Source organism: Manis pentadactyla, chromosome 17 (genome assembly GCF_030020395.1).
Source record: "Manis pentadactyla isolate mManPen7 chromosome 17, mManPen7.hap1, whole genome shotgun sequence".
Taxonomy (NCBI): domain Eukaryota; kingdom Metazoa; phylum Chordata; class Mammalia; order Pholidota; family Manidae; genus Manis; species Manis pentadactyla.
This window is the reverse complement of record NC_080035.1, coordinates 66,124,842-66,143,711: the sequence shown is the minus strand read 5'-3', so window position 1 is coordinate 66,143,711 and position 18,870 is coordinate 66,124,842. Positions and strand designations below refer to the sequence as shown.

Here is an 18,870-nt window from a genome sequence, read left to right as displayed (position 1 = left end):
ACACCCCTGGGGGGCACTTCCTCGCTGTGGCTCGGAGCACACGGAAACGCTCCTATTTCCTGAAGAGCCGGCCGCTGCTCTTCAGGACACCACTGGGGCTGGCCTGTGGGGCCAAAGACTCTCTAAGGAGACTTCTGGGCAGGCAGGTCTTCAGAAGGGTTTCCTGTTGTCCAGGACTGTGATTTTGTTAATTACTAATGAACTCATTACCAAGTTGATACGAACTCCGTGTTTTGGGGATTATTTAATGTCATTTTTATTCAGTTTACCACAATTTAATGAGCTCCTGGTTCTGTCGTGGGTGCTGGAGACAGTGTGACACCACATGCACCCCAGAAGCCTCTGAGCTCTCCCGGGTCACCGGGTGACAGGCATGGAGACAAGGAGGTGTCACAGAGAGGGCAGGTGGGCCCAGAGCCCACACCCTGCAGGGTCTGCACACCCAGCGATTCCAAGGGAATGGCACCCATCTGTAGGATTTTGACATGAATGAAACCAAGGCTATTTTTTTTTAATGAGTACATTTTACATCATTTCTCTATTGTTTTACTTCAGACTAGATATAACTCACTTCATCTTACAGTGTTCTAATTTATTACCACAGTCCGTGATTTATACCTACAACACGTAACTACACCTGACATGTCAGTCCCTCCACTCCGAGAGCTCTGGTCAAATTGTTAGGCTCTTAAAGCCAATATTTACAGGACAACTCTGCCTTAAGGACCTTTTAGGGAAATCTTTGTAAGGATCAGACCTTCACCTGTGTTAGTTTCTAAAATGGGGCAAGTAATAACCTAAATACACTTTTAAAATTTGAATTAGAACTTAGGCTTCACACACAGCTTTGGTTTAATTTGGCCTCTTAGAGAATAGTGTGGCGACCTATGAATCACCTTGGTTTTTTAAAAATGGCAAAGATTAGTTCAACAAAAACCTAATCAAGGAAGATTTTCAATAAACTTCAATTACATTCTGATCATAAATGATTTTTATTAGTGAACGTATATTCTTGTGATTCAAAACCAAATATTGAAAAGAATGATATACCTAATAAAAATCAACGAGTGTTTTATTTAAAATTGTTATAATAAAAAAGACATTCAGAAGGTATTTCTCATTTTAGAAAACATAAGCTTTGAGATTCAAAGTAACTTCCCAAACTCACTGCCAGAGTTAAGATCTCACATGACAGAACTGTTTAATAACAAATACCAACAGATTACAACACTAAAATTGTACAATAAATTAAAAAACTAATTATTTTTCTTCACCAAAAAAATCATTAACTGAAGACGTAACAATATAAAGTTGACATTAATTTCAGAAAAAAAGGCACATCCAGGCGAAATAGTCAAGGCGATCTGTAAAATGCAGTGTTACATTTATACTGTGCATGATCAGTCGAATGCAATAAATTACTCCGGAAGGTTCTAAAATACGGCAGGGACAGTTTGTAAAGCCAGGCAGACACGCAGCCACCCCCAGGTAGAGCGCTGTGTTCACGATGCAGAAGGAGCAGAAATGGCCACGGCCAAGCCGTCGCATCACCCCCATCCCACACACAGCTTTGCCCTGCGAAGCCTCTCCTTGTCCTGGTGCTCAGAGGCTCGACCGCCTCTCTGGCCGCGGCACACACTTTGTGATCGCAGCCCTCCACAGCACTGGGGCCAGCAACAGGCTGAGCGTGGTCACACTGAGGATCAGGAGGTACACCTGCAATGGGTAAGGCCACACATCACATCAGGGTTAGGGGGTGCGCCTGCTGCCCCTGACACGCCCTGCACAGCCTAGGACTAGGGGACGTGTGGATGGGAGGTGCGCGGCCCTGCGCTTGGGGTCATCCCTCGGCTGTGCCAGCAGCCAGACAGACCCTCAGGGAGGGCCTCAGAAGCAGCACATGCAGACCCCACTCCCAGCAATGGCTTCTCGTGTTAGCATCACTCAAACCTCCTTCTCCACACTCACGGACACGAGGAGACAATTGGGTAATCTGAATGCTTGCCACTGTTTCACATGTGCCAAAGGGACTTTTCTATTCACTTGGCCCTTCATTAGGCAGCAGGTGTGTGGAACCAAATATTCTTAAGAGTCGCTTGACAGGGTGGGCTTTACCGGCCACATGGCTCCTGCTGGAGGGGCCTGCAAGGGGGCTGGTGGGGGCATTGGCCGAGGGCAGTAGATGAGCCTCCACCCTGGCCCAATGGTTCACTGCACCTACAGACATCAAAGAGGGTGAAGAGCAGAACTCAGGTAGCAGGAGAGACTAACAGGTCAGGACTCGCTCTAGACAGAAACTACTCTCCACGAACGTGTGAGTCTACAAAGCTGCAGTGTGAGAGCGGCCCGCAGCTGACTGGTTCTAAGCTGGGGAACAGAAACGCAGTGGACTTCCACACCTCCTAGTCCACACGGGTGCATGCAGTTTGCTGGCCCCAATGCACGTGTGACTCCTCATGGAACTGAGGGTTCGCAGGCAGGGCACTGAGGCCTCCACACTGCCCCCTACTGTGCCCACTTGGCACAAAGCCCCTTGGTCCCCCTCTTGTGTCCACACACACAGCAGTGCCTACACTGAGTCACAAATTCTTGTCCCAGTGCAGCACCACCGGTCCCGATCTCAGGGCTGACACACTGTTATCTGGCCCTGAAAGAAAACTGAGGTTCTTTCCTGACGAGAAACACCAGAGCCACAACCCTCACCCTGCAGCCAAGCAGAAACCTCTTCCTTATCAAATTTAAAGTGACATCCACGGGTCAGCAAATGACAGTCATCAAGCTCTAATTCCCAGCCACTTAAAAAAAGGCAAATAAAGTTTAAAGACGGTGGAAATGAACATAACTGGACAGGAAAGAAATGTAGGCAAACAACAGCAGGTGTAAAGGTGCACACGCACCTGTATGCACATGCACGCCCACAGGCACACTCACCCGCACATGTGCACATACCCACACCTACACTTCTGCACACAGCACAAGTACACACAACTTCATGTCTGCAAGCACACCTGATGTGCACACACAACTCCACACACCCACCCACATGCCCACAGCTGCACACACACATGCACACACAGATGAGTACAGCTTCATGCCTGCAAGCACACCTGTATGTGCATACACAACTCCATACACATAACTGCACACACAGCTGCTCAGATGCACACCTGCACACACACCATGCCCACATACACACAACTCCACACACACACACAGTCACACACCTGCACACCTGCCTGCACCCCACACACAGAGCTGCATGCCTGCATGCCCGTTTGTACCCACCCCACAGCTGCGCCTGAACTCCCCAAGCTGCAAGCCTGCATGCCTGCCTGCAACCCCACACAGCTGCACACCTGCCTGCACTCTACAGAGCTGCATCCCTGCATGCCCATCTGCACTCCCTCGACAGCTGCACACCTGCACTCCCCACGGCTGCACTCACCTGCGTCCCCCTCACAGCTGCATGCCTGCATATCTGCCTGCACAGCTGAATGCCTCTACCCCTCCAGTTGCACGCCCGCCTGCACCTCCCCTACACAGCTGCACACCTGCATGCCCGCCTGTGCCCCCCCCACAGCTACATGCCTATACTCCCGACTGCACCCCCCACACACAGTTGCATGCCTTCACCCCCACAGCTTAACGCCTGCATGCCCACCTGCACCCCCTACACAGCAGCACGCCTGCTTGCACGCACACTGGCATGGGTGCACACTGACACACACACACTTGTCCAACTGCAGCTCCCCCCGAGCACAGAGGCACACAGAGAAAGCCAGACCCAGGAGGAACAGACCAGGTTCACGACAGAAGAAGGACCAAGAGGGGAGCTGCCCTCCCAGGCCCCAGGCCAAAGGCAGGGTCACTGTGCACTCTGGGCCTGGGGCTGTGTGTGCACAACCAGCGTGCTTGGAGGTGGGAGAACCTGGCCGTGTGTAATACTGGTGGGGGGAGGAGGGGGCTGGTCAGAAAAGCCCCAAATTTTCCTATGTGTCTTTCTGAAGGGAACACATTCACACATATTATCCATAGGAAAACCTGTTATAATTTGCATTAAGCTTTTAATTCTAACTATGTAAAATTTGGAAACACAGTGTTTCCACAAGCACTTCTGACAGCAATTCCAACTCACCTTTAACAAGTGAGCAAATGCTTGCAATGTACTCTGGGAAAAAAATAAAACAGGTGCTTTGAAATAATAATGTTCTATCTTGGGCCCTTTTGAATGATTTCTATGTTCAGAACGACGTCCCGTGGAAACTCACAGACATCCCAGGAAAGACGCCTTCTCAAGCCTGGTCTACAGCTATTAAGAGTTCACATAAGGAATAAAGGCACATTTTGTGCTTTTTAGCTAATATTAATATGCAAGCTATCAGTTGAGCTTTAAAAATCAGTTTTCTTCTTTTCAAGAAGAAGTATCAGAGGGACTTAATTACAGGCATGCCTCACTTTATTGCGTTCCACAGGTGCCGTGTTCTTCACACACTGCGGGTTTGTGGCAACCCTGCATTGAGCCTGTGTCGGAGCCATTTTCCCAGCAGCGCTTGCTCACTCTGTGCCTCCGGGTCACATGTGCTGATTCTCACAATATTCCAAACCATTTGCATTATCACCTATTTGTATGGTGACCTGTGGCCAGTGCGTACCACTCACTGAAAGCTCAGATGATGGTTAGCATGTTTTAACAACCAAGTACTTTTAATGAAGGTAAGTGCGCTGTTTTTAGACATAACACTACTGCACACGAGCAGACCACAGTGGTGTGCGCAGCCTTTATATGGCTGAGGCACCAGACAACTCAGTTTACTGGCTTTATTGCCATGTCCTTTGCGTGTTACGGTGGTCTAGAGCCAGGCCTGCATAATTACTGTGAAAGAGTAACGCAACAGCTTGAGCAGAACTGACTGACTTTAGTTAACTTTGATCTAAAACCTCTATGTCCTTTGTGAGAGGAAAGCCCGACCTCCGCGCTCACCACTAGATGAAGCTCTCAAGACACAGTCTGGCACCAGCCTGGGTGGGCAGGCCCGGACCCACACCCCCGGCCCCGGCCCACTGTCCCTGAGCACCAAGCGGCTGCTGACGTCAGTGCGGGGACTGACACAGGGCACGGCAGGGTGCCTGCCCATCCTGAGCAGCAAGCAGGTGGGAACTCACCTCCCGAGAAATGATGCCTGCTCTGCGCGCTCTGCTCCCCAGGACGAAGGAGAACTCGCTGACCTGGGCCAGGCCTGCGGCCACGATCCACTTGATATACTGGCTGGTCTTCGGCAGGAGGAGAGACAAGACCAGCGCCGCCAGGACAAACTGCAAGAGGCCTGTGTCAGTGCCCACCCAGGCCCAGCTGCCGAGCGCACAGGGCAGGGACGGCCACGGGGGGCCCTGCAGTGCACAGGTGCTGATCACAACAGCGTCTGCGGAAAAACCCCAGAGCGCCTAGGCAACATCGAGGTGCAGGCTCCCCAGCAGAGAACAAGGCTTTTCCCCAGACCAAGGTAACAGCACTAAATACTATGTAGCATCAAGGTGGACATTTCATTCATAATGGGAGAGAAATGTCTCCCTCTGTGATGTAAACAAAACCCAGAAGTGAGCAGCCTGGGGCGGATGTGGCCGTCAACAGCCCGGGAGAGGCCGGCTCCTCCGGACGGAGATGGGATCCATGAAGCCGGACGGCTACTGACGGGTGAGCACAGCCTGAATGAACCGCTAACGGGCAGCTCTAACTCACGGAGACCAGAGCAGGAAGTGGCCGTTGAAGCGTGTCTGCACGCACGCTGAGCTGTGCGCTGAGAGCGGGCCACAAGGACCTCGGCGACCACCCTGCAGCTGCTCCTGCCCCAGCTCCCACCCCCCAGTCCTCACAGTGGGGTCCCGGACAAAGGGCGGCCTGCCCGCGCTGGCTCAGCCAGCGGCTGGCGGTGGGGGCGGTCAGGCCCCAGGGAGGGGGTGTGCCAACCCAGCGGCGCGGGATGGTGCCCGTCGCAAAGCCGTACCTTCATGACCACCACCAACAAAGTGAGCGCCATCAGGATGGTGAGCTCGTATAGCACGAACGTGGGGAACACGTGGAGGCCTGTGGAGAGGACAGACGCGTGACTCCCAGGGCTGTGCGGCCCGTGCCACCTCGGCCCCTCAGGAAGGGCCGTCTCAGGAGTGAGCCCTGCCTGGCCGTTTGCAGAGGGCCGGCCCCAGTCTCTGCTCTGGGGAGGCCGCCTGGCTCCCCGTCTGGTGCTGAGGGCCTGGCTTCACCCCGGGCTCAGCAAAGGGAGTCGCAAGAGCTGCTCCATCAGGCTCTCCTCCATGAAAACATTTTGGCCAGGATGCAAATGACTTCTGGGTCTGAAAGTGAAATGTGGCCAGGCTAGGAGGCTGCCAGCGACTGGCACACAGGCCACCTGCCGCCTGTGCTCACTCCTCCACTGCCTCGCACGTCCGACAAACAGCGGAGAAGCAGGGGTCCTTGTCGCCCCCGCTGCGCGGCCGAGGCTGCAAACAAGGGCCAGTGCGGGGGGGCAGGCCTTCCCTGCCTCTGTCCGTCAGCCACGATCTGTCCCCATTTACTCAGACACGTGAACGTGAGAACGCACTTCCCCACCCCAGGGCCCCACCTGCTCCCCTGAGGCTCACAGCGGCCCCCCTTCCCCTCGCCCCTGGTAACACAGCCGCCCCCAGCCTCGGGCTTCCCTCCTACACCTGGGAGCCTTCCTGTGGATGGCTGTTCTCCCAACCTGCACCCCAGCCACCTTCCCAGACCCAGGGCCTGCCTAGGACCTGACCTGGCTGGGACGTACTGCTGGGAGCCACTGGCCTCCTGCTGACCGAGGCGGGTGCAGCTCCACCCCACGGGGCCGCTCCCTCAGGGCCCTGGCCTGGGGCAGCACCCAGGCCTCCCACACCAGGGCCAGCACTGCAGCCCCAGATGTCCTCACCAGCCACTCACCAACCCTAGGTTCCCTCTGCCCCATGATACAGGCCCACACTGCCTCTGGCCACTGCAGAGTGACACCCCTGACACTGTGACTCCTGTCCACACCTCTCCCACCCAAACAAGTTCACACAGAGACCTGTCCTACCCCTCCCATCTCACCCAGAGCCCCCATGGGCAGGGTCAGGTGGGCTGCAGCCTGCCTCTCACATTTCGGGAAGCGGTGGTCTCTGGCAAGGCAGATCCCTCCCCACCTGGTGACCTGCTCCAGGTGCCCTGCCTGGCAGGTCAGGTTCTGCCACTGGCTCGTTTCCAAACTCACGGTGCTTCCAGCTCCCAAAGACAAGCACGGAGCCAGCGAGTCATCCCTGCTCCCAAGATCCCGGTCTGCCTGCTGACCCCAGGTGGAGCTGCCATCCCCAGCGGGCTCTGCGTGTGTGGCGGACGTGCAGCGAGCTAGTGGTCATGCTGCCCCATCGTGAGCACCTGGGCCTGGGCCACCGGCGGGCCCCTAGCGCATGGCTGGGTGATAGAGGCTCTCTGCTCAGAGCGGGCAGGTGGGGGCCCTGCGCACAGGCCATGATGCGGGACAGCCAGAGCCGGAGCGCAGGGCCCTCGACAAGTGGACAGCATTCCCGCCACCATGGTGAGCACGCAGCTGTGTTACAGGTTTCCTGCTCGTGGCCGATCACTCTTGAGACAAATACCAAAACTCACAGGCTCTGGGTTACAGTCCTGGGTCTGCCCCTAACCAAGTGCAGACCCCGGCACACCTGCTCACTTTCTGCCCGGCCTCGGCCCCCTGCTGGGAGACAAGCTTGGGTGGCGTGTGGAGCTCTCAGGAGCTCGCTGGCGGCCAATGGACGAGGCTCACAGGGAATGGGCAGGACCCAGGGCTGCAAGCACCAGGTGACCCCTGACACATAGCGGTGCCATCGGGGCACCTGCAGGAACGGGGAGCCAGGTGCCAGTCTCTGAGGTCCTTCACGTCCTAGGAAGGGGCTGTGAGGGAGGGGAAGGAGTCCTCACTGGAAATCTTGAAAGAAAGCATGCATCACCAGCATTGTTGACAAAGCATGGTGCCCAGGAGTCCATCATCACGGTGCTCGAGTGCAGGATGGCCAGCGTGGCTGTCCTGATAGTGTCACTTACAGAGTCAGGCGTCAGGAGGGACTGTGGCCTGCCACCCCTTGTCTGGCAGAAAGTCGACCCACACTGCCACTGTGTCTGCATGAACCCAGGCTGTGCTGGCCATCGGGGTCGGGGTCAGGGCCACGTGCCGAGACAGGGGAAGGTCCCGATTCCCGCCTCACAGGGTGGGCGTGGAGGGGTGGCCTCCCATCCTCACCTACTGCCCCCATGCTCTCCAGGCACCTGTGCCTCCATGGTGCCAGCTCTGTCCCAGCACAGAGCCTCTTTCCTTTGGGGACTAAAAGCTACCCTTTACGGTTCAAGGGCGTCTCCCCTCGGGGGATCACCCTGAGCCCCCTGGCATGCCTGCCTGTTGGTGGTAACCACAGGATATACTCTTCCCACCCAGGCCGCCTTGCCAGTGAGCCCTGGACACAGCCCCGAGTCTGGGTGGCTCTGGCTCTGGGGGCCTGGCACCGGGAAGGTGGTCCCTGGATGCTGGTTAACGACGAGGGTCCCGCCCATTCATGCAGTCACAGAGCTCTGACATGCGGGACAGTGAAGGCGTCTTCCTCACTGGGCGTCTTACTGGTTGCTTAGAAAGATCCTGCTCCCGATGGGGAGTAAGACCCCCAGCATGGGCATGTCTCTCAGCTGGCAGGGAAACCAGCCATTTCGCCTCCAACTGCCAAGTGTGTGCAGCCGAAGCAAACATGTATAGTTGTTATTCTATTAGAAATCATGATTCTCAACAGGAATCCTAATTTGAGGGCCATTTAAGGAAGTATGTCTGCTTTAAATGATGTATTCATGGAATTTTAGCTCTTTAACAAGTGTGCATCCCACAAGCCCTAGCAGGCAGCACACACCCTCACCAGGTCGGGGCCCAGGGCAGAGCATGGGCCTGGGGCGCAGTGAGCAGGGGGCCGTGGCACAGGGCAGGAGGGGAGGCGAGAACACAGGGCGCAGGGGGCTGCCGCCGCCCCAGGCCAGCTGTGCTGCCCCCTTTGGGCAGAGAGCTGGCTCTGTCCCTACATGTACACGGCTGAGCACCCACAGGGCAGACAGCCCGTCGATGAGCTAACATCCCTCAGTTCAAGTTTCCCCTGTGTCAGGACAGTCACTCCCCAGACTGACTGCCATACGAGCTGTCCTCACCACACAGACCGTAACTAGAAATATGACAGGAACAGATCATGGAAGTGATCGCACGGCTCCAGAACACTGCAGACGTCACAACGTAAAGAGGAAAGTTACCTATAGATGCGAAGAACACGATGGCCAGGAAGTCTCGAATGGGCTCGATGTAAGACACGACCTCCTCAGTGACCTTGTGACCCTGGGAGGACACGAGGGCCCCAGCCAGGAAGCAGCCCAGCTCCATGGAGACGTCCAGCCGCTCTGTGACCTGCAAGGGCGGGAGGAGCAGGGTCACTCGGGCACAGGGGCCACTGCTCCCCGACGTGGAGGCGGGCGCAACCCAGAGTCAGCCTCGGCCCTGCAGGGACCATCGCAGGAGGGCCAGAGGCACCAGAGGTCGCCCTGCATTGGGGGCTCCCTCGGGGGGCCCTGGGGGAGGCCTGGAGGCGGCACACAGGCCCCAGCGTCAGGTGGATTGGACACGGAGGAAAAATTCACGTGACATCCCAGAGCAGTCGCTTGCATAGACTGCTACAGCATTTATAATATTGTCCGAAATTTATTTCAAGTATTTGTGATACATTTGCTTTACCTGGAATCAGTCAACAGCCCGACTGGGGCACTAAAATATATTAATGTCAGAACGGTCCCACCACCCACGTGAGCCACTCTGTGGAAGCCACGCACTAGGGAGCGATTGCCTGGAGCACCAGGACCGAGGAGGCACCAGCAAAATGGGAAGGGCCTGCCCGCAGTGAGCGCACGCCAGGCCGCACACGGGCCTGTGACCTCAGTGTCTGCTAAATGCAAAGCTCCTGGGCCTTCCTCACGAGACACTGCTGACGCGAGACAGCTCCAACCACAGACGGCAGCAGATGAGCAGAAATGAACTTGGAAGAGACGCCCATTCACAGGGTCTCTGAAACCCATGGGCACCGCGGGCGACTCACAGGGGCTGCGCCCCGTACCACAAAGCACAGGGGGCTCGTGGGCAAGGATTGCAGGGACCAGGCAGGAAGGAGCCTGTGCCTCGAGAAGCCCTCCGTCAGCTGCCCTGGAGCCCCCACAAAGCTTCCTTGCGTGTGGAAATGACAAGCTGCACGTGAAAACTTACTTGCACAGTGGGAAACCACGACTAAAGCAAGACAACGCGCCAGAGAAGGGCTGCCAGACAAGGGCTGCCGGATGTGCAACTGGCCAGGCAGAGCCAGACACCCGCACACGCACCCTGCACGCACCGCCTCCCCGTTCTTGACCGGTGACCCTGCTCCACTGAGGGAGACACACACCCACAACAGGCCTCGCTCATGCCCTGCACCATGCACTGCCTCACCCCCTAAGGGACGCGGCTGAAAGGAGAAGGCGGAGCCAAGACTCTTCCCGAGGGGCGGGCAGAGGGCATTCACGCAGGCTGAGAGGTGCTAACAAACCTGACACTGGGCCACATTCAACAGTAACTTCTGTTCATCAAAAATGCCGTTAGGAGAGTGAAGGTGCAAATTGGGAGATAGCGGCAGAAATGGATCTGACGGGCCGTTACCAGCCACAGAGGAGCACAACGCTGACGCGCCGCAGCGACGGCCCCTCAAACGCGGCCCTGTCACACGACCCGTCCGCGTGAGATGCCAGAAGAGGCACAGCCGGACAGAAGACAGGTTAGGGCTCCTAGGGCGGGCCAGAATGTTCTGGAACCGAGGGTGGTGGTTGCTGCACAGCATGGTAAATAAGCTGAAAACCACTCAATTGCATCCTGTAAAATGATAAAAATGGCCAATTGTCATGCGAATTTTTCATTAAAAAAAATGACAAAAATTTGCCAGAATACATTTAAAGACTACAAATGAGTAAGAAAACAGCCAACTCAAGAGGAAAGCACCTGAGGACCGACTGACGCATCCCCAAGAAGTCTGCGCAGCCGGGGAGCACAGGGCAAGGTGTTCACATCATCATTCACCGTGGAAACACAAACCATGCCCTCAACAGACAGCACTGCCGCCAGAAGGGTACCCAGTATAGTGCCACCACCAAGAGCTGACAGGGGCACGGCACCAATAGGCGCAGGCAGGAGCCGGTCCGCTGAGGGGCCAGGTGCACAGCCACGCCCTGGCTACCCCCCAAGGGATACTCTCAACAGAAATGAAATCACACGTCCAGGAGACACATGCGTGGGGACGTTAGCAGTGGCTCTAGGAGGAGGCAGTCCCTAGTACCTAAGGAGACGGGATGAACGTGGAGTCTCCCCTGCACCAGAGAGTGAGTGGGCCACGGGAGATGCAGGAGGTGCCTGGCACCCTGAGGGCCTGGAGACCCCCAGGCGCTTGGCGAGGTGTCAGATGAAGGGAACAGAAACAAGCAGGGCAGCAGTGGGACTGGCTTGAGCCGTCTCCACCGGAAGGCAGCGCGGAGTCACGCAGACAAGACGATGGGGCTGGTTGCCATTTTCTAAAAGAAAAACACTGGAATGTGTAAAGCAATATAAAAACTCAGTAAGTCACACATTTGAGCAGCTCTGAGCAGAAGCAAATCTTAGTCATCTTCCAAGATCATGAAATGCTAGCAGCAACTAAACCATATATAAAGAAGTAATTTTTTAAATTTCTTTTTCAAAAGCTAATCTTTTTGAAGTAATTACAGATTAAACTGCAGTTGTAAGGAATAATCTCGAGAGAGCACGTGTCCCCTGTACGGCAAGACAGCATCCTGCTGGATCAGCGTGAGACCCCAGCCTGGGCACAGACATGCCATCAAGGGCACGCAGGCCACAGCTGGCACAAGGGTCCTGTCCTCTCCCTGCCTGTCCTCATCACTGGGAATGCTGCAACCCTCCCATTTCCGAAATGTTACCTTCACAAGTGTCACGTAAATGGAATTACTTTGGGGACTGGCTTTTCCCACTCAGCATAATTCTCTGGAGAGTCATGTATCCAGAGTTTAAAGCTGGGTGGTCTTCCTTGGTGTGGACGGACCACACCGCTGAGCTGCACCCCCGCGAAGGGCCTGCGGGGTGCCGGGGCGGCCGGAGGAAAGCCGCGATGGTCTCTGTGCACAAGTTCCTTGGGAACATAAGTCTTCGTGTCTCTGGGATTCAGTCAAGGAGCAACTGCTGGGCATATGGCAACCATGGTCTTGCCTATGGGGTCTAACAGAGGCCCTCCCTGGCTCACGAGAAGCATGCCCTTTAAATGAGGAAAAGGCACCTTCCAACATGAACCTTTTATTTTTAACCTTCAAAGGAAGTTACGCTGAGTAGATCTGTCATCATCAAACAGTTAAATTAAAACCCTTTTCAGGCTGCCAGTCTTACAAGCAGAGCCGTTTGAAAGTTTTAGACAGAGTAACAGGGTGGACACGGCATTTATGGGCTTCCCGCCCCACCGCGCCTGGCTCCCCCGACAGCAACTCACAAGTGCCACGTTGGCAAAACGCTCAAGAGCGTGAGTCACACAGGCGAAGAGGCTCAGCTCCTCGCAGCAGTGCTGAAGGGGAGCGTCAGGCCTGTGCGCGGATGAAGAGTATTAGTGCTCCGAATATTTTAACTACTATTAAAATGAAAGGATGGAGAACTGATCACAAGTTTCCAGTGAACAGACTAAAATCAGATTCTCCAAACAGGTGTTTCGAGAGTTACCGTCAAAAGCAGGAAGATGAAAGCAGTGGTTCCCAAGACAAGGGTCTCTTTGCTCCCGCCGCTCTCCGCACGCAGCTTCCGGTAACACGGCCCCACGAGGTAAGTCCTTATGACGAGACAGAAGAGAAAGACAGCGGCCAGCGAGAAGAGAATCTGGCCGGCCAACGCCAGTACTCGCAGCGTCTCCATGGCAACGCTGGGAAAGGAAAGAAGACGTGTCACCTCACCTCTGAGACCCAATGAAGTGGCCTTACCCTTTCATCTTTGACATGTCACAGAACGCGTACGTCACCCAGGTCCAGATCACACACATTCTGATCTCCAAATATTAAAGTAAAACCTATCACTCATATTAATCTCAGAAATAAAGTTATTTGAATCAAATACAGATGCTGAATTGTTTTGCAATCAATAATTTGAAACAAACACATATTATAGGTGTGATGATGCCTGACCAACGGCTTATATGCCAATAACTGATGATGAAATTCCTCACCGGGAACCAACCCCCGTTTGAAATTCTGTGTAAGGCAGCAGTCACCCTGTAATGGTGACACTGCAGGCTCACCTCTGCAAGCATGACAAAGAATTCCAGCGACTCCCAGCAAAATACCCCTCATCCCAAGCGAGGCCTCTGAATCTCACATCCATTACTTAGTCATGGACAAAAGGAATCTCTCCTAAGCTCTTTCAGAATATGCTCTTCAGATCTTAGAATATATTTTGAGATCTCAGCCTGACAGCTTTCATTAAGAAAGGCACGACTGTATATATGTAATATTTACAATAACATAGTTTTAAACTTAGTTCTCCACCATGTTTGGGAAACCAGTCCAAAATTCTGGTTTTTTGATGGAAGAATATAAATCTGATTACTAAAACAAAACTCATCACTGCAGTCAGGCTTAAAACAGCAGAGCAGGACACGAATCTCCATTCAGCCTGATTGTGAGGAATCAGACCGAGCCGGGCTGGCACCAGAAAGTAAAGCCATCATACGTGGCCCCAGGTGGGTGAGGGACCAGGAGGGCAGGTGAGAAGCCAGGGTGGGCAGCCCTGGCACGACTGGAAACATGCTGGCAGCTGGGTCCGCACGAATTCCTGGCCAGCCTGCCCCATCCCAGGGGCCTAACCCCTGCCTGCACGTTGGTGCCTCACGAGTACCCTGACACCAGTTGGCCCTGCAAGCTGCAATAAACTCCTACCAGCTGGCCCACGCCCCACGGCATGACGGCAGGGTCATAGGGCCTACACCCCATAGCACAATGGCAGTGTTACAGGGCCCCCGCTCCAGCCGGCTGCCCAGAGGAGCCCGATGCCACGTGGTGCCCACCTCACCAATGGGGCTGCCACGCCACAATGTGCCTCCAGCTGCAGGGCCCCTGCGCCAGGCCCTGGTGCTCAGCCCAGCCCAGCCCAGGTTCTCCCCAACAGGCCTTGGACTCCATGCTGACTCCCCGGAAGCCTTACCAATCCACGGTGGCTGTCTGAAACTGCCCCCGTTTGCTGTGACGACTGCGCAGCACTTGTCAATACCAGATGCCTCCTTTCTGGCCACTGACTAGGCCACCACTCACACGGCCTCCCCACCAGCACGGTGCCCTGCGTGGGCAGCCAGCCCACTCGCTCTGCACTCAGCACTACAGCGCACAGCCCCGCACCTCGTGAGAACGTCACGTCCTCAGCCTGGCTTGGTGCCTGATGGTGAGCAAGAATGGGAGACTTGCCTCTCCCTGGCTGTCCCCAGCAGCCCTGCGAGGCAGAGATGTCACCATCCCCAGGGCTCGCGCACAGGTCCGATCCGTCATCTACTAGACACGCCGTGAGCAGGGCCGGCTCCACAGCTCAGACCGGCCCACAAGGGGCAGAGCCGCGCACAGCTCGGGTCTCCTTCAGGAGAGCCCTTCGGGTCTCTGTCTTGCCAGTGGAAAGGTTTCTGCCCTGGTGTCGTCTGTCCTGCACGAGATGGATGCAGAATCCTGCACCTACTTCTTGCTTCCTGTCTCAGTGAAGCTTCTGTGTCAGCACGAGGCCCCTGGCGAGCAGTCGAGGGCGTGGCCAGCTCGCGTCTGGGCCCTCACTGGCCCGCCAGGCGCTGGGCTGTGCTGGATGAAGGCTTCTCAGCACATGCTGCACTGTGGTCCCCACACGAGAGCCCGGGGGCTGCCCTGCTCCTTCGCCAGCCAGACCCCAGAGCCGACCCACCAGGGATTCCCACTCCAAAGGTTTGCAGACTGATGGGTCCGAGGTGCCGTGTGCCTTCCATGTGTGAGAGTGAGCACCTTCCCCCAGCTCACCTCTGGGTCAGCAACTCATGATGTTCGCTCACCTCGTAACTGGGCATCCAAAGGAGAGCTTTACGCAATAAGAAACATAAGCTTCTCTTTAACATGCATACAAACATCTCTTTCCCCTTTGTCTCTGGCCTGCTTATCTAATTTATACATGTATGTGTGTGCATATATGTGCATCTATATACACATTTACAGGTACACATATGTGTGCATGTGTGTGTATTTGTGTGCAGATGTATATGTATTTATGAGTATGTGTGAGGGTGTGTATCCATGTGCACACGTGCACCTACAAGGACATGTATGTATGTGCATGTGCAGATATGTTTGCATGTGTATGTGTGCAGGGTGTGTACATGTGAGTGTGTGTGTGCAGGGGTATGTATGCAGGGCATGTGTTTGCACATGTATGTACGCATGTGGATGTGTATGAGTTCAGCACACATACATGTATATGTGCAGAGTATGCATGTCTCTGTGTGTGTGCACAAGTCTATTTAAACTCAGAGCATGAGACTTTCATGTAAACACATCACCTTTCTCATCCTTTATGGCTTATAGAATATGTGTTCTCCTTGAAGCAGAAAGGCCCTCCCATTTTCAACATTATAGATAAACTCATCCCTACTTTATTCTAGAACTTTGATGGTTTCACAAGATTTTATTCTAATAATTCGAACCACTTTATTTTTTATGTAAGTGTTCTTTATTAGAGTCTGTGTTCTGTTTTTAACCTATGAAATATTTGGGAAGGTAGAAGTTAATTCTTTGCTTTAGGAAAAATAAAGGTTAATTCTGAATAAAGCTTAACAAAGAGGCAAAGTTCATGTTAGCATTATGACTGATTTTATTTAATTTGTTCTTACTATGAATTTTCTCTGGTTACCAAAATTAGAATAGGTGTTTTCCTAAATTATATAGAAAAGTATTTTTGGTAGACAATAAATTACCAAAGTCTCTTCATCTACTAGAAAACCAACACTTCATGTTATATAAATACTTCCACTCTCTTCTTCTTGTGCTTGAAATAATAGTGTATGATTTTTAATAGCTGTGTTGAACTGTAATTTTTATTCCACACAATTCATTCATTTAAAGTATATGATTCAATGGCATCTAGTATAGTCACAAAGTTGTACAACTGTCACTACCACAAATTTTAGAACATATTTATCAGTCCTGTACCCATGAGCCCTCGCTTGCCAACATCCAGACCCAAGTTCCTGGCAGCCCCGGATCTGCCCTCTGTGGGTTCGCCTGCTCTGGGCGTTGCCCCGAACTGCCCTCTGTCTGTGGGTCCACCTGCCCTGGGCCTGTCTTAAAGGGATCGCACATTGGGTGGCCTTGCGTGCCTGGCTTCTCTCCTGAGCCCCGTGTCTTCCGGGCTCGTTCATGTTGCTGCGTGTCAGAGCTTCCCCCTCTTTATGGCTGATAACACTCATTGTGTGGTCACAGCACGCTGTGTTTATACATCAGCTAATGGACATTTGGGCTGTTTCCATTTTTGGCTCTTGTGAATGATGCTGCTATGAATGTTGATGCTCAAGTTTTTTTTTTAACTGTGGTAAAACAGGCGTAACATGCAACATACCACTTTAACCATTTTAAGTGTATAATTCATGCCATTAAGGACATGCTCACTGTTGTGCCATCATCACCCCCCATGTCCAGGTTCTCGTGTGGACGAACATCTTCATGTCTCATGAAGGTAAGCACTCTGGATGGGTGGGCTGAGTCATATGGGGGCTCTGATGTGAAGAACACTGTATAATGACTGACTCTTGTTTATAGCTTAACATAATATAAAACATTTTTTTCAAGTCATTAAAACTCTTGGTAAACTTGACATTTCTTGACTAAATTGGAACAATATCATTGTGATCAGTACCTATACTAGAATTAATTTTTTAAACTGAGAAAAGAAAAAAGACTTTTTAAGTTTTTTGATTGAGATAATGTCAGATAACTGACAGTTTTACCTGTCTGTGACTAACAGGAGAGTATAGTAAGGGTGAAAAAGATACACAATTGCAGACATTAACTAAAAAAAGCAGGAGTGACATATGTGAATATCAGATTAAGTGAACTTCAGAGTAAGGAAAATAACTAGACACAAAAGGGATATTGCATAATGATAGCCTCATCAGTCTACTAGCACAGGAAGGCAAGATGACCCTAAAATGTGTATGCACCAAAGTCCATAAGGCAAAAGTGGACAGAGCTAAAGGGGAAATGGTCAGACACAAGGGGGCTTCACTACCATACTCCTCAACAACTGGTAGGCCCACAGCGAGAACATAGAAAGACTGAGCCATGCAACGGAAGAACAGGGTCTAACTGACATCCACAAAACAATCGCCGCACCCAAAACACACATTTTGGAGTCAAGTGAGTTTGTCGCATTTACCACAGACCATATCCGGGGCCATAAGACAAATCTCAACACATTTAGAAGAACTGAAATCATATGAAGTGTGTTTGTTCTCTGACTACAGTGGGATCCAGCTAGAAATCGATGACAAAAAGACAACAAAATCTCCAATGCTTGGAAGTTAAGCAACATAAAGAACCCACAGGTCAGAGAGGAAGTGCCAAAGGAAAATTTTTTAATTCACTGAACTGATCGAAAATAAAAATTCAACATCTGAAAATAAATGAAATACAGCTAAGACAGTGCAGCACAGGAAATTTATATGCTAAATACTTACAGTAGAAAAGAAAGCTTTTCTAAGCTAAGTTCACACATAAGACCCTAGAAAAGTACAAAACAAAGCCAAGTCAGACAGGAGGAAAGAGATAAAAGACAAGGGTGGACAGCAGTGAGACCGGCAACAGAAAAGCAATGAGGAGATCAATGAAACAAATAGCTGGTCCTTTGAAACAATTAATGAAATTGCCAGACCTCTAGAAAGATTGACAAAGGAAAAAAGAGAGAAGATGAAAGTCACCAGTATCAGGAACGAAGGGGGCGCTGGGCAGGTCCTACAGGCACCAAGGGAGGATAAAGGACCACCACGACAGCTCGTTACTTGCGAATTTGACAGGTGAAATGGAAGAGACCAATTCCTCGAAAAACCAAACAACCACGACTCAACAATATGCAGTAGAAAAAGTGAACAGCCCTATAGGTACCAGGCAAACTGAATGCATAATTTAAGAAAACTGCCAGAAAAATTCTTAGGACTCAGACAGCTTCACAGGAGAATTCTACTAAATCCTTAAGGAAGGGTTCATAGCAATTTATTTTATTTTATTATTTTTTTAAATTATCAAATGTACATCACAGTAGTTCAACAGTCCCTTCCCCCTCCCCTGGGCCCCACCCTCTCCCCTCCCCCTTGGTAGCCACTAGTCACTTCTTAGTGTCGATGAGTCTAATGCTTTTTGTTCCTTCTGTTTTGCTTTGTTTTTATACTCCACAAATAAGTGAAATCGTATGGAATTTTTCTCCCTCCACCTATCTTATTTCACTGAGCATAATACCCTCTAGATCCATCCATGTTGCTGCAAATGGCAAGATTTCTTTTCTTTTTATGGCTGAATAATATTCCATTGTGTGTATGTCCCACATCTTCTTTATCCATTCATCTACTTATAGACACTTATGTTGCTTCCATATCTTGGCTATTGTAGATAGTGCAGTGATAAACATAGGGGTGCATCTGTCTTTTTGAATCAGGGATTTTGTTTTCTTCAGGTAAATTCCTGGGAGTGGAATTACTGGGCCAAATGGTAAGTCTATT

General features: G+C 52.2%; 1 protein-coding gene across 4 annotated transcripts in view; it reads right to left on the bottom strand.

Annotated features, from left to right (window-relative positions):
• Window positions 1-968: 968 nt before the first annotated feature.
• Window positions 969-18,870, bottom strand: part of TMCO3 (transmembrane and coiled-coil domains 3) — a 43,532-nt gene continuing 25,630 nt past the window's right edge. For all 4 annotated transcript variants that reach the window (XM_036904801.2, XM_036904803.2, XM_036904804.2 and 1 more), the window contains 5 exons: window positions 12,834-13,029; window positions 9,323-9,473; window positions 6,003-6,082; window positions 5,164-5,313; window positions 969-1,716 (listed from right to left, as the gene is read on the bottom strand). In XM_036904801.2, the coding sequence (XP_036760696.2) occupies window positions 1,603-1,716; window positions 5,164-5,313; window positions 6,003-6,082; window positions 9,323-9,473; window positions 12,834-13,029 (691 nt within the window). In that variant the 3' untranslated portion in view covers window positions 969-1,602. The remainder of the gene's footprint in view (window positions 1,717-5,163; window positions 5,314-6,002; window positions 6,083-9,322; window positions 9,474-12,833; window positions 13,030-18,870) is intronic.